General features: G+C 37.5%; 1 protein-coding gene across 1 annotated transcript in view; it reads right to left on the bottom strand.

The window, feature by feature from the left end:
* Positions 1-318: 318 nt before the first annotated feature.
* The window catches only part of LOC123981503 (astrotactin-2-like), a 28,044-nt gene continuing 15,003 nt past the window's right edge, over positions 319-13,359 (bottom strand). Inside the window, exon 2 of the mRNA XM_046066363.1 lies at positions 319-486. Coding sequence (XP_045922319.1) covers positions 467-486 — 20 coding nt within the window. The 3' untranslated portion in view covers positions 319-466. The remainder of the gene's footprint in view (positions 487-13,359) is intronic.

The raw sequence follows: 13,359 nt of genomic DNA, 5'->3' as shown, positions 1-13,359 counted from the left end.
GAAAGACTCATTCTAAGGTAACAAACACAGCAACTCTTATTTCCAGGTGATAGTACACAAATGAAAACATACTTATGAATTTTATATTCCATTTCTGCCAATAGATACCCTTATGACTTACATACTGTAATGATCCTTTAACCCAGGCAATGACACAGATTCCTTTTTGTATCGTAATGATAAATGGCTCCAAGGCACGCCTTCGGAAAAATCAAGGTAAGATAAATGTGTGTCTGGAAGTATTTCTTGCATCGAAGAAAAACAACTTCGGACAGACTTAATAACTTTTTAATTGGTTATAGCATTAGCAGACTTTTGTGTAATACTGATTTTAAAATGCATGTAAAAACACTGTGCTCAAACATTTTTGTCCAGTGCCAAGCAGTCTACTTAAGCGGATGTTGACCACTTGGATTATCCTCCCTTTGGCTCCAGTGATTTTTTGGCTCTGTCCCTCTCCTTCTGCTCAGCATTCCTTGTTGCCGCCTCCAAGATCCCACCACATTGAAAAGTAAACATTTTCTGTCAGTTGATTTCTTAAAATGGAGTGCATATAAGTTCCAACACCATAGTTCCCCTAGAACATTTTTGTCAAATAAATCTGAACCTTTGACACTGTGATGAATGCTGTGCCACCTAATTTGACAGTGTTCAGTTCCTTGAGTATCAAACAAACCTAGTTATTTTCAAGACCAAACAGATTCAGCCAAGCTTTAATCCAAGCTCGAGAAAGACACAATAATGCACACAGGGTTAATCTGCTTCCTTGAAAAGGCAGGCTGTAAGTAATAATAATAATAATAATAATAATAATAATAATCATCTTTATTTGTAGATCACTTTTCAAAAACAAGTTACAAAGTGCTTTAACAAGTCTAAAGACAATAATACCCAAAAGACAATAATACAAAAAACAATACAAGATAAAAGCAAGAAAACATTGAAAAGACTAAAATACACGTTTAAGATAAATATAAAATTAGTAAAATAGAATAGAATAAAAGGGATAAAATAAAGTCCATTAAGATCGGGAAAGGCTCTCCTATAAAAGTATGTTTTAAGAAGGGACTTAAAAGAGTTCACGAACTCAGCTGACCTGATTTCCTCAGGCAGGCTGTTCCAGAGCCTCGGGCCCTGACAGCAAACGCTCTGTCCCCTTTAGTAATGAATGTTTATTTCAAGTCAGGTCCACAAACAATTAAATTCCACAAAAAGAGTAAGCGAATTCAAAAGTACTATGTATGCTCCTTCAATCACACATCCAAAGCCCTACACTACACTGGGAATTGCAGAAGCTTTTCTGATATAACAAAACACCAGATATACAGTGTACTATGGAATATTCAAGTTGTAATGGTTCTCAGGTCCAACACTACACAGAAAATCACAAACAAATCTCTCAAAAACATATTTACAATTAAGGAATCATAATGTTTCCTGCTGTTAATGTGCTGAGTTATTGCAGAATCATCACAGGCATTGCTAGGCTGCACAGGGCAGGCTGAGAAAAAGAAAAGATTAAATATGCATTAGCGTTAATAGATGCTCAGTGTTTTCAGATGCTCCACAAGATGAAGGTCTCCATCATTAGATAATCTGTCTTTTGAGCAATGGCTTTTAGATTCAAATTTGACTGCCAAAATTCCTCACATGACACATGATAACATGAGCCCACTCCACCATAGTGGCAGGTGCTGTACCCACTGCATTAGCTAAACAATGTGTCATTTGTATATTAGTAAGTGTGAAAAAATCATGAATTACACAAACAAAATAATGTCAGAATGAAAAACAATTTGTAATACACTGTCCATGTTCCAATAGCCAATGGCAATGGTTTTTAATAGAACTTTTTCTTTGGTAACCTAATACCTACAACTAAATACAACAAAAGGGAAAGTGAGAATTTTTTGTGATTCACGGTAACCACCTTCAGGCATGGTTATCTCAAAATGTGAAAAACCCACTCAACTCTAAACACTCTTTAAAAATACTCTGTTTCTACATAAGCTAAGTTCCATTTTCATTTGATTCATCTTTGTTTTGTCTGTTTCTCCTGATAATCTGATTGTGGCGTTATTGCAAACTGAAACATTGAATTGTTCAGTCAGAAGTGCTGACTTAGAGCGATTTCTGTTTTCCCATTTATCTAGGTAAGACGAGGTAAGTTTATTTGTATAGCACCATTCATTCAAAAACAAGGCAATTCTAAATGCTTTACATAAGAGAAAGACAATACGAAAAGATATAAAAGAAACACAAGGCAATATAAAAAGACATAAGTAGGATTTTCAAAAGAGTAAAACAAAATTAAATACAACATAAAAATAAGCTTAATAAGACACAAATAGTAGAATAAAAATTATAGCGCAAGATATGAAAAATAGTGCCAAATTCTCCATATAATTTATTAATGGCAAAATGCAAAGATTGCAAGCCCTGATTTAAAAGACCTGAAAGTTAGAGCAAATCTCTAGCAGCAGTGTTCTGAATCATCTGCAGGTTTCTGATTGATCTGCTTTTTAGACACCTGTAAATACAGCATTATTATGATGAAGTCCTCAAATTCTTAATATATTAAGGTAAAATTTTGTAATTGTCTTAACTAATAGATATCACCATGAAACTTTCCTAGTTGATAATTTACCTTAAGACAATATTTTTTGTATTACAGGTTTTCTGAAATAGTATGCTTAAATATGCAAAGTAGGCATGGCCTGATGAAATATACTAATCCATTTCAACTGAAATCTGAACACTGGAAGTTCAAAATTATTGTTTTGTTTTGTTGATACATTATCTGTTGATGAGGAGCGCAGCGCGACCCCGCGGATCAAAGCCTTATTAAAAGGTCTTATATAAACCCTGTCACAACCATTCACAAGAAATTAATTTAAAACGTGCCAAAACTTTTAACATATGGACGTCTTAAAAAGCAACCATTCATACAGCAAATTGTAGCTTATACAGTCCATGTGATTGATCAATCGACAACAAAGTCAAAGTAAACATTAGATAGCCTATAGGCCTAACAAGCAAAAATCAAATCATACCCAATTTATCCACTCCTTTTTGTCAACTCAGTGTTGGGCAAGTTACTCAGAAATAATAGTTATTACCAACTAGTTACTCAGCATATACTCCTTAAAAAGTAATATTAGCTACTCTACCTACTTGTCTGACTTACTTACTGGGTGATATAACGCCACTCTCTCCCGATCACAGACTATAGTCCAAGCATCACTGGCAGTAGGGGTCGGCGTATCTTTGAGTTTCACGTTGCTGTGTTGTTTTAGCTGATGCTTCAATTAGCCTAAGTATAAATTCGCGGTCAAAAACCTTTTGCTGGTCGCACAAAGTTTACAATGGACAACAATGTTCTTTGCATCTTAGACTGTGACACAATAATGGCAATAAAGTTACTTACAGCTGTCGAAAATACCTCTCTCCCTGTTCTCCAGTCTTCCTTTAACTTTTTGGCTAACAGCTGACTTTAACAAAAAGGTCCAGTGACGCTGAGCTGCAGCACGGTTGCGCATTCACGTCAGGGATGATGGTTCAGTAGCGCAGCGTTACTTGGATTAGTAGCCTAACTGTAATAATATAACTGTTTTGGAAATAGTAATCCATTACATTACTCTTTACTGGGAAAAGTAAAATTGCAGTACTACTGCCCAACACGTTACGTACCACTGATAAGCGAGAGCGACTGTGGTACACACTGCGCAGGTGTGGAATTGGCAGCTGAACGCAAACGGACATCCTTATTGATCCTTGGAAAGGAAGAAAACTTTACACACGTCAGCTTGTAGATGTCCTCAAATCCTTTCCATTTCACTCGGCCAGCTCCTGTACCCCCCCCGCCTTCTTTTTTTTTTAAATTACAGATCTGCATGATTCATGTGGGTCATATTCAGGTCGGAAAACCCGGAATTCCGGATTAATCCAGAAAAATCACATCCCTATTAAAAACTTGAAATTATGTAACAGGTCGCAGTGGATATTTTACAGGCACGGACCAGGCAAAGCAGCATTGAACACACGGTGCAGATGTTGGTTTCGGTTGTTTGATAGGTTGCCTCATTCACAAGTAAGCGGGTAGAAAAATACAATTCCGGGTTAAAAAAAAGATGACGGCGTAGTCTGCCGAAGCCTCCCTCCACTGCTTGTTTGGGTGGGTGATTTGCAGGCTGATTATTTTTTTAATAATAATTTTAAAAAACTGCATTAAGGCGCAATAAAATTATTGTCGGCGTTAATTAATTAATGCGTTGATGCGAAAACGCGTTAACGTGCCCAGCCCTAGTTAGAATGCTAACTTTTAGGAGAAATCTACAGAGGCACAGAGACAAACTGCAATTACTATTGTATTAACTGGAAGACGTTTTGGCACTTTTAATCACTGATTTGTTCAATGCACATACTCAATGCTCTTATGGGACTGTAGTCACCTGGTATAATATATATAAATTAAAGTCGTCTGCATAATCATAGTTATATATTGTTGTTTTCCATAATCTGCGCTAGTGGGAGAATGTAGATGTTAAACAGAAGAGGCCAGAGAATGGAGCCTTCAATTACTTAATCTTTCAAATTAGAATTCAAACACTGAGTTTAGTACTGTGCCAGAAAGTCCAAAGCAGTTCTATTATTATGTAGCCATGGCTTTTTCATTTGGTTTAGTCATTTAAAAAGTAGCCTGGATTTATTTTAAACCTGCAATTATTTCAACAAAAGGAATGGCATTTACAGATCCCTTTAGAAATCTTGAGTTAAATTAATACTGAAAATGTTCCTCAGGGAGGCATTTACATCTCATGGGGGAGGGGTAGCAAAGACACACATACAACATTTTTGTCTGAGTCTTTGTTGGATATCATCAATCATCTTTCTGAAATGTGGATTGTTATGGAGTCTTAGGCTCCCAAAGGCCACACAAATATGGGAAAAAACTATAATAGTATAATAAATGTTTCTTGTCACAACTTGGATGAGGTCACCACTCCAGACCACTAAATTATGAAGTAGCCCCTGAGCCATCTATAATGTGAAAGAAAAGCTGTTACATACACAAAACCTGTCATTACAAATGTAGATTTAGGAGCTAGGAAGTGCCTGGTAATTACCTGGAACAAATACGGTCTTTTATTTAGGCATAGTAGTGGCGAACAATCCAGATTCCTTTTCCTTTTTTACACAGTTGAATATAAAGAGAAGAATACATACATCCATACATCTAATGAGGAATACCTGAAGTAGAAACAATAGCCAATAAATAGCACTTGCATCCTGCCACAAATTAGCATAAAGACTAATTATAATGTAAAAACAGCTTTTATAGAACTGTGTTTTGAACTGTGATTAAACATTCACACTAAGATCACTGAAAAACGGAACAGAACTAGAAGTCATCCCTGGCCCTATTTGTTTATCATATACAACTAGAGCTATGTCTGAAAGCAACCCCTCAGTAAATCATTTTACTACTATTCATAATTGTCTCATAGTGAGCAGTAAATGAAGACTTAAAATATTTTGCATCATCCCTGACATCTGTGGTGTCGCACGTAATTTTGGAATCTGTAAAATGCATATTGCATTATGGGAATGAAATTTCACATTCAAATAAAATGACAGACAGTAAAGTAAATGTGGTACACTATATAAAGTGACAGACAGAAAACAAGCAAGTATAACTGATACAAGTCAAATCAGTGCCTCAACAACAATTTTATAGTTGAATGTTTTGTTCAAAGATATGAAAGACAACAAAACGGTCCCCAAGTTTTACAAACTAAATAAATGCAGACCCATTTAATGTGAGCAAAATGTCTTCTGTTAAATACGTTATGTGCTGTTCTGGGGTCTCATTTATAAATATTGTGTATGTACAAAACAGGGCTGGAAACATGCGTACGCCACTTCTCAAGCAAAGGTTGTGATCTATAAAAAAACAAACCTGACAGTAGAACGTGTGTAAGTAAACTCTGAACCATGCGTACGCACATAAAGAGGAGAAAAGAGAAACGACGACTCACATGGCAGTGAGTGGACTGTTTGTGTAGCCTAAATGTTTAAACACAAACACATCTTTTCAAATGGGGGAATCCATATTAGTACCTTGGTCATCCCGTCTTGCGTGTGTGTGTCCCCCTCCAGCCAGCGACGTCACAACTCAAGATAGATGCCCCTTCCTGCAGATCTTTTATAAAGGGGTGAAGCTCCGGTGCCCCCTTCCTCTGGTGCACGAGCGTTGTGTGAAAGTGCGTTTTTACCCACCAAACAACATGCTTCAGCTTCACTAAAAAGGAACGTCAGTGTCACACTGAGTTAAATTTCGTTTTGTAGCTTTTCTGTCAGAATTTGCCATCTTTTCTTCCTGCAGTCAGTGCGTATTAATATTAATGAGGGGTGTTTCACTGACCATTTATAGGCAACTATGGGCGTTTGAAGGGTCGGACATGCGCCACATTTGAAGTTGATTGTGATTTATAAAGGGAACTTGCTTACAAATGTAATAAGTCTGAATATTTTTTGGCGTACGCCATTTTTGGCTTTTGGGAGTACATACACTTTTAGTGACAATTCTACGCACAGTTTTAGTAATGAGACCCCTGAACTTATCAGCAAGAGATACAGCATAAATGTAGGCCACAGGTACTATACACAAAGTTGTCACCAAGTGGTGAGTCAGAGTTTCACCTTTAGGATTTATTATAGCATCCTGCGTGGGAATACCTGTTCCACTTTGTGTTGCTGTAAAACAAGGGACCACAATGCATGTGCCAAAAAGGTACTAATACAGGTCAACAGTGTTGTTTGCATTACAAAAAAAAAAATGTTTGCAAAGGAGTGCAAAATTTTTCAATGCATGATGGCAACCATCTAGAGACTAAAGCCCAACCGATATGTGATTTTTTAGTCCAATACCGATTCTGATATTTGAGCTTGTTAAAATCTGATAGGCAATATATTGGCCGATATTGGTTTTTTTCGCCTTATTTTAAGAAACGCATGACATAAACAAAGATTATCTCTTACATTTTGTTATGTTGAGACCATTAGGGTTGGGCCGATAGACGATGCCATCATCCATTGGCAATGGCTGACAGACATCACGGCGTTGAGCCCGCATTGTGATTGTCAAACCCCCGCCCCCCCAGTAAAAAGAATTTCACATTACGCTTTCACAGGATGGTGTAATGTGCACGACCATTCGTATTATTGTTAGTATGCTTTGTGCCTGCCTCGGAATTCTCTTCTTCCCACACTCTGACACACTCACACACACCTGCACCTCAGGTAAACACCCCGTCTTGCCCTGCCTCTCTCCCCCCCGTCTGCTCCATTTTCTCCATCAGCAGTACGGATTATAAAGTCGCCTAAAAGACTGAGAACTCGTCTTTCTTCCGTATATTTCCACCCGCGATCCGTTATCACCCCCTGGGGGTCGCGAGAATGCTGCTATAGACACAAAAATAGAAAAAAAAATAACTAGATGGACTATAGACACTGTAAATATTTTGCACTGTTTAATCCAGCAGGTGGCGGTAATGCCAACCGCTATAAATCAGGATCAGGCCCGATCAGACAAAGCGCTTTGCAGGTTTGAAAACGTACACAGCAGCGCCTTTTTTGGTTGAATTTAGAAAAGAGCAAAGCGCTGCGTTTTTTTTAAATGTTGCTAGGCAACCACTGAATCAGCTGTCCTGTCAGTGTAATCAAAGATTATAGCGCCAGCGATCTGTAATCTTTGGTTTGCCGCTAAGTAATAACGGTCATATTAGCAGAAACTTGATCACAACAGGTCTGAGTCTTTTGTTGCTAAAAAACATCATGGAGGGCGCCTGCTCTGGTACTGTTTTGAGTGCGAGGTGTGAGGTGTACAAATACGCAGAAGAAACTGAGATCCGTGTGGGCACGAGACCCTCAGAAAGGGGAGACACCGCTGGTACCAGGAGCTTCGTCTTAATGATGGTCGGTTCAAGGCGTATTTTAGGATGAGTCCGGAAGAGTCCGGACAATCCAAGCAACTATAAACTTCCGTCAGCACAGATAGATTGGACAATGGGGGAAAAAAACGCGAATGACGTCGGGCATGAGTTTAATTTTTTTCAACTCCGTGTGCTCATTCAAAAACGCAAGGCGCAGCAGGCGGCCAAAACGTGATGCGCACAGGGCGAATTAACAGCTCGCAGAACTGCCAAAAGAAAACGCTTTAAAAAAAAGGCGCCTATTATCGCGAAATATTTTCAACTTCTAAAAGGGGTCTGACTGCCAGAAAAGGTTTAAAACCCCTGATCTACAGAAATGTTGTCACTCTAGAATCAGCTCTAAATGCCATGTGCCTCAAGCGGATACTGGTGTGGTCATGACAACAAAAACTCGTTAAAAAGTAGTCAATCATGGTATCCTGGGACTGATAATGACAGCCAGGTTTGTTTTATCATACAGAGGTAAATTCCATGACGCAGAGAAAGAGCAATTACATGCACGCCATGCTAAACCAACAAGGACTGTAGCATTGTGTTTCCCTTCAAGAATATAGATCAGAAATGAGAACTTTAAGTCTTAGTTAACTATCACCACAATACGTTATCTCTTTAATATTACAATTTCTATTAATGATTATTTAAAACTGTTTATTCACCGTCAATTACAGAGTATGAGACGCATTGCAATTTAGGTTCTATTGTAATCAGAGCCTTGTAAACCTTGTAAACGGGAGGAGCAACTTCATTTTGCCACCTGATAAATGTTTACCTGTATTAAGTGATTTTTTTGTTTTTATTTAACATCATGTCAGTTGAGAGGAAGTACATACAATATCTAGTTAAGCATTGCAAATTTAAATTTCTTCTACACAGTGTATCGCCATTTATCCATCCACCTACTTAAAACAGGAAGCAGGTATTCTGCTGGATGGAAAATCATTAAGCAGAAAGCAACACATGGCTCGCCAGCTATATTGATTTTATATTTTTAAATGAGAGTCAATCATTATAACTGATAAATTAGCATAACAAATCAAAGGCATGGCCATAAACAGATGCGATTTGAATAAAGACTAAAGAATTTCAATGCTTATGTACTCTAAGAAAATGAATGAAAGCTCCTCTGGCAATTTATGTCTTGTCACATTTTGAAAGTGTATTGCTAATGACAGTGTCTTGTGACAGAATTTAGCAAAGAATCTTTTGCAAAATCAGCAAATGTAGAGATGTCAGAAGTAAACAACATTTTAATTTATGGTTTTAAAAGTCAATACAGTACTCCTGACCATGCATCTCAAGTTATTTGTAGTCCACTTTAATAAGCTTGTTTAACTGTAAAGGGTAAATTATCTGCACGACAAATAAACTGCCACGAAATGTCATGATCATGACATGATTGAGGCACTTTCACCTCTATGTCTGGAGAATATGGACATTTACGAGTGGCTTCTAATGGGTGATTCTGCCTCAGTGACAGTTTATTACAGAAGCCTTTCCCATGCTCATGGAAAGAGTCCATAAAACCACACAACACATCATTAGGAACCTGTCTGACCTTAGCAGGGATATGGCCTCATGACTAATCAAATGGCCTCTGCCAGTCAAACAGGCAGAGTGTCATAGCAACAATGTAATCATGAACCAGCCATTTTGGATGTCACAATGGCATACTGAGCCAAAATTATACTGAGTGCTAAGGTGCCGATTTAAAAACATTGAAACGAGTTCAAGATTCAGATACTGCGAAGATTTGACAAGAAGACACTAATAGTATACTGTATTGTTTTTTGATTAAGTATATAACTTCATGGATCTAATTAGCTGCGATGGACTGGCGACCTGTCCAGGGTGTACCCCGCCTTTCGCCCGATGTCAGCTGGGATTGGCTCCAGCCCCCCGCGACCCTGTACGCAGGATAAGCGGTTGACGATGGATGGATGGATGTATCTAATTAGTTTTCACATCCATGTAGTTTTCAAAGCTGTCTTGCAATATTTTCTGTTGACCTTTAAATAATGCCTCAATTCTCACTGTTACTTTCTTAGCAATTTATCATTACACTCACAAATGGGTGTGGTCTCTCATTCTTGTCTCACTGAAAATGACTTAAAACAAGTGAAAAGCAAGCTCTCTTCTCCCTTGTTCAGTCTGGGAGGCATCACTGCAGTGCAAAAAAAATAAAAATATAAAAAAATCAATACACTAAAAATATGTTTGTTTTGATCCGTGTATATTAGATGTTGACTTTCTTAAGCCATGTAACCTTTAACAGTCACCGGATCAATAGGTTGGAAACTAAGAAGCCTGTTCAAATCTACTGACAAATAGCATTAAGTAGTAGGAAGCAATGTTTTTTTATGGACACCAGAAAAGACACCACTCAAGTTGCAGTTTGTATTGGGAGGGAAAAACATTGGCTCAAACTCAATTAGGTTAAGGAGGAGAGAGTCAGCCTGCAAGCAGCTATCATCCATTAGGAGACTGTAATAATGACATATAAATGCAATTAATATGACTGATGAGTGGCAACATCCTGACAATCATTTGCCTACTTCATCATAATAGCCAGTCTGGAAAATCCCATTAGATCAGTAGATGTAATAGTGAAAGAGCTAAGGAACAAATCCATCATTGGGTTGTCGGAGGGTTTGTTAATGTTCAATCATCTGTCTTTGAGAGTATCCAACAAGACAAAAGTATAGATACAAATACCCAATAAAAGAGAATTTGACATAAATAATCCCAAGTGTTTGGATTTTACTGTGAAACCTTTTTTTACTTTTATCATGTATATTGATATAAACCGTTGCCTCAGTCCTCAATCTTTGACATTAAGTCTATCTTCATTACAGAAATTCTGACAGAAGTTTAATATGGATCCTGATTACTGATTTCTAGCTTGGAATTATATGTTCATCTGCATCAATTTCACACAGTGAGATGTCATACTTTCCACACTCCAAATGTCATCATCCACTTTTTAAGTTATTGTGCCAGGGCTCAAAAGATTTCCAACCAGCACCAGGGCTTCAAAGTAAAAAAGAAAATTATTAGATTTAAACGTTAAAAACAATACAGACAATTATGTGATTGTCAATGTGTCATAGTTTGATTGTTGGCACTTTGTAAGGGACCATATCCATTATTAGGTAGAATTGTCTCCATACATTTTGTCATTTGATGTAACAACGCATGTGCAGCTCTATTAGCAAGATACTTTGTTTGCATGCAAAGGACACTGAAACAAATACAGGTATAACACTAAAGCCTAAAGTATAGTACATCACATTGTAAACACAAGTGAGGTGAGAACTAAAACGTAAGATCACATATTGTACATCACCTTCTTGAAAGCAGAGAATTGGTGGTGAGCCCTTGATACACTGAATGCTGTGGGTATTTTTGGCAGTTCTCCTCACATTAGAATAAAAGGTTTAAGGTTAAAAATCAGCAAAGAGGCTCTTTGATAATTAGGGTGCCCTGACAAAGCTGTGTATATTAAGGGATCCAAGACTGACATTAAAATATGCACCACTGTACAACTGATTTCCAAATGTTTGACATATCCAATAGGTTTTCAGGCCAAAAATGTTTCCTGCTAAAATATTCTCAATTTCACACCCATTCAACATTTCGAAGTTGAGACTAATTTTCTGTGGACGTGTTGACAGAATTTACGTAATGAAAAATGGTACAAGTCAAAGTTCCAGTACATGTATTGCAGAGTTGCCTGGAAGTTCGAAACAACAAAATCAATTTACATATTTGTGTCTTCACTTCAGCTCAGGCAGAATATTCCCGCTGATTCCGACAGCCATAGTTACAAGCCTAACTAAGTGTTGATTGCTGGAGAGTGCCATTTTGAATGGACCCATTAATTCTGTTTGTTGAGCTGTCTCATTACAGAGTTAATAGTGCATTTGTCCTGATTGCGGTCATGTTACGGAACAGTGATCACACTGTTGGACTAATGGATGGAAGGCAAACCGCACACACAACAATATGATGATATGTCTAGTTTCCTTTTACCAAAATGTCTATATATTGTCATAAAATAATCCGTTACTACAGTACAGGTAATATTGAGAATCATTTGGGAAGAGGACTAAATTTTAATTTAATATATCTGTATGTCTATGTAACTGTGGCAGTGGACAGGAATAATTGGTCAAATATGTGTTTTGCTAAAAAATCCCACACTACAAAATATTTTTTATGTTCAAGTACAGTAAGTATGCTTACTTGAAATTATACATTTGTAAAGAATCTCCACTAAAAACAAAATACCATGTGTTAAATGTATAATGCCAATCATGTGTGTAAACAAATGATGGTACATGTTACTGTGTGCTAGATGACTGAAGTGGGCCACGCAACCTGGTAATCATGTGTTCTGACTTCTTCTACATTTACAGTAACTGGTTCTAATCAATGATCACGGGCTGCAGCATTAATTACAATAATTACAGATTCCCCTTAAGTTACAAGATCCCACAGTGCGATCTTTACAGTAACTTATAAGATCCATTCCTTTTATAATGATATTGAATAAACACTGACAAGACATTTCTTTCATTTACCTTACCTAAAATAACTAGCTAGCAAAAATGGGTTACATGTGGGATTGAAAGCATAGTCTACTTTAATCAAGCCCTTCTCTTTTTTTATTATTTTATGCATACTATGTATATTTTCTGTGGTTTTTTTTGCTTGATTTATGTATTTCAAATCACTGTGTTCCTGCTGTTTATCCTATTTACCCTGTATTGTCAACTGCCATGTATCGTTTCATGCATCTTTTCATGGTGTAGCCTAAAACTAGGGATGCACCAAGCCGATATCGATCAGATTCTGACCAAAATAGCTGGATCTGGTTATCATGACAACAGGCGATATACACTCATCTAAAGGATTATTAGGAATACCTGTTCAGTTTCTCATTAATGCAATTATCTAATCAACCAATCACATGGCAGTTGCTTCAATGCATTTAGGGGTGTGGTCCTGGTCAAGACAATCTCCTGAACTCCAAACTGAATGTCAGAATGGGAAAGAAAGGTGATTTAAGCAATTTTGAGCGTGGCATGGTTGTTGGTGCCAGACGGGCCGGTCTGAGTATTTCACAATCTGCTCAGTTACTGGGATTTTCACGCACAACCATTTCTAGGGTTTACAAAGAATGGTGTGAAAAGGGAAAAAACATCCAGTATGCGGCAGTCCTGTGGGTGAAAATGCCTTGTTGATGCTAGAGGTCAGAGGAGAATGGGCCGACTGATTCAAGCTGATAGAAGAGCAACTTTGACTGAAATAACCACTCGTTACAACCGAGGTATGCAGCAAAGCATTTGTGAAGCCACAACACGCA

This window comes from Micropterus dolomieu, linkage group LG13, assembly GCF_021292245.1.
Source record: "Micropterus dolomieu isolate WLL.071019.BEF.003 ecotype Adirondacks linkage group LG13, ASM2129224v1, whole genome shotgun sequence".
Taxonomy (NCBI): Eukaryota; Metazoa; Chordata; class Actinopteri; order Centrarchiformes; family Centrarchidae; genus Micropterus; species Micropterus dolomieu.
The sequence above is the reverse complement of the archived record's forward strand: the minus strand, read 5'-3'. Positions and strand labels throughout refer to the sequence as shown.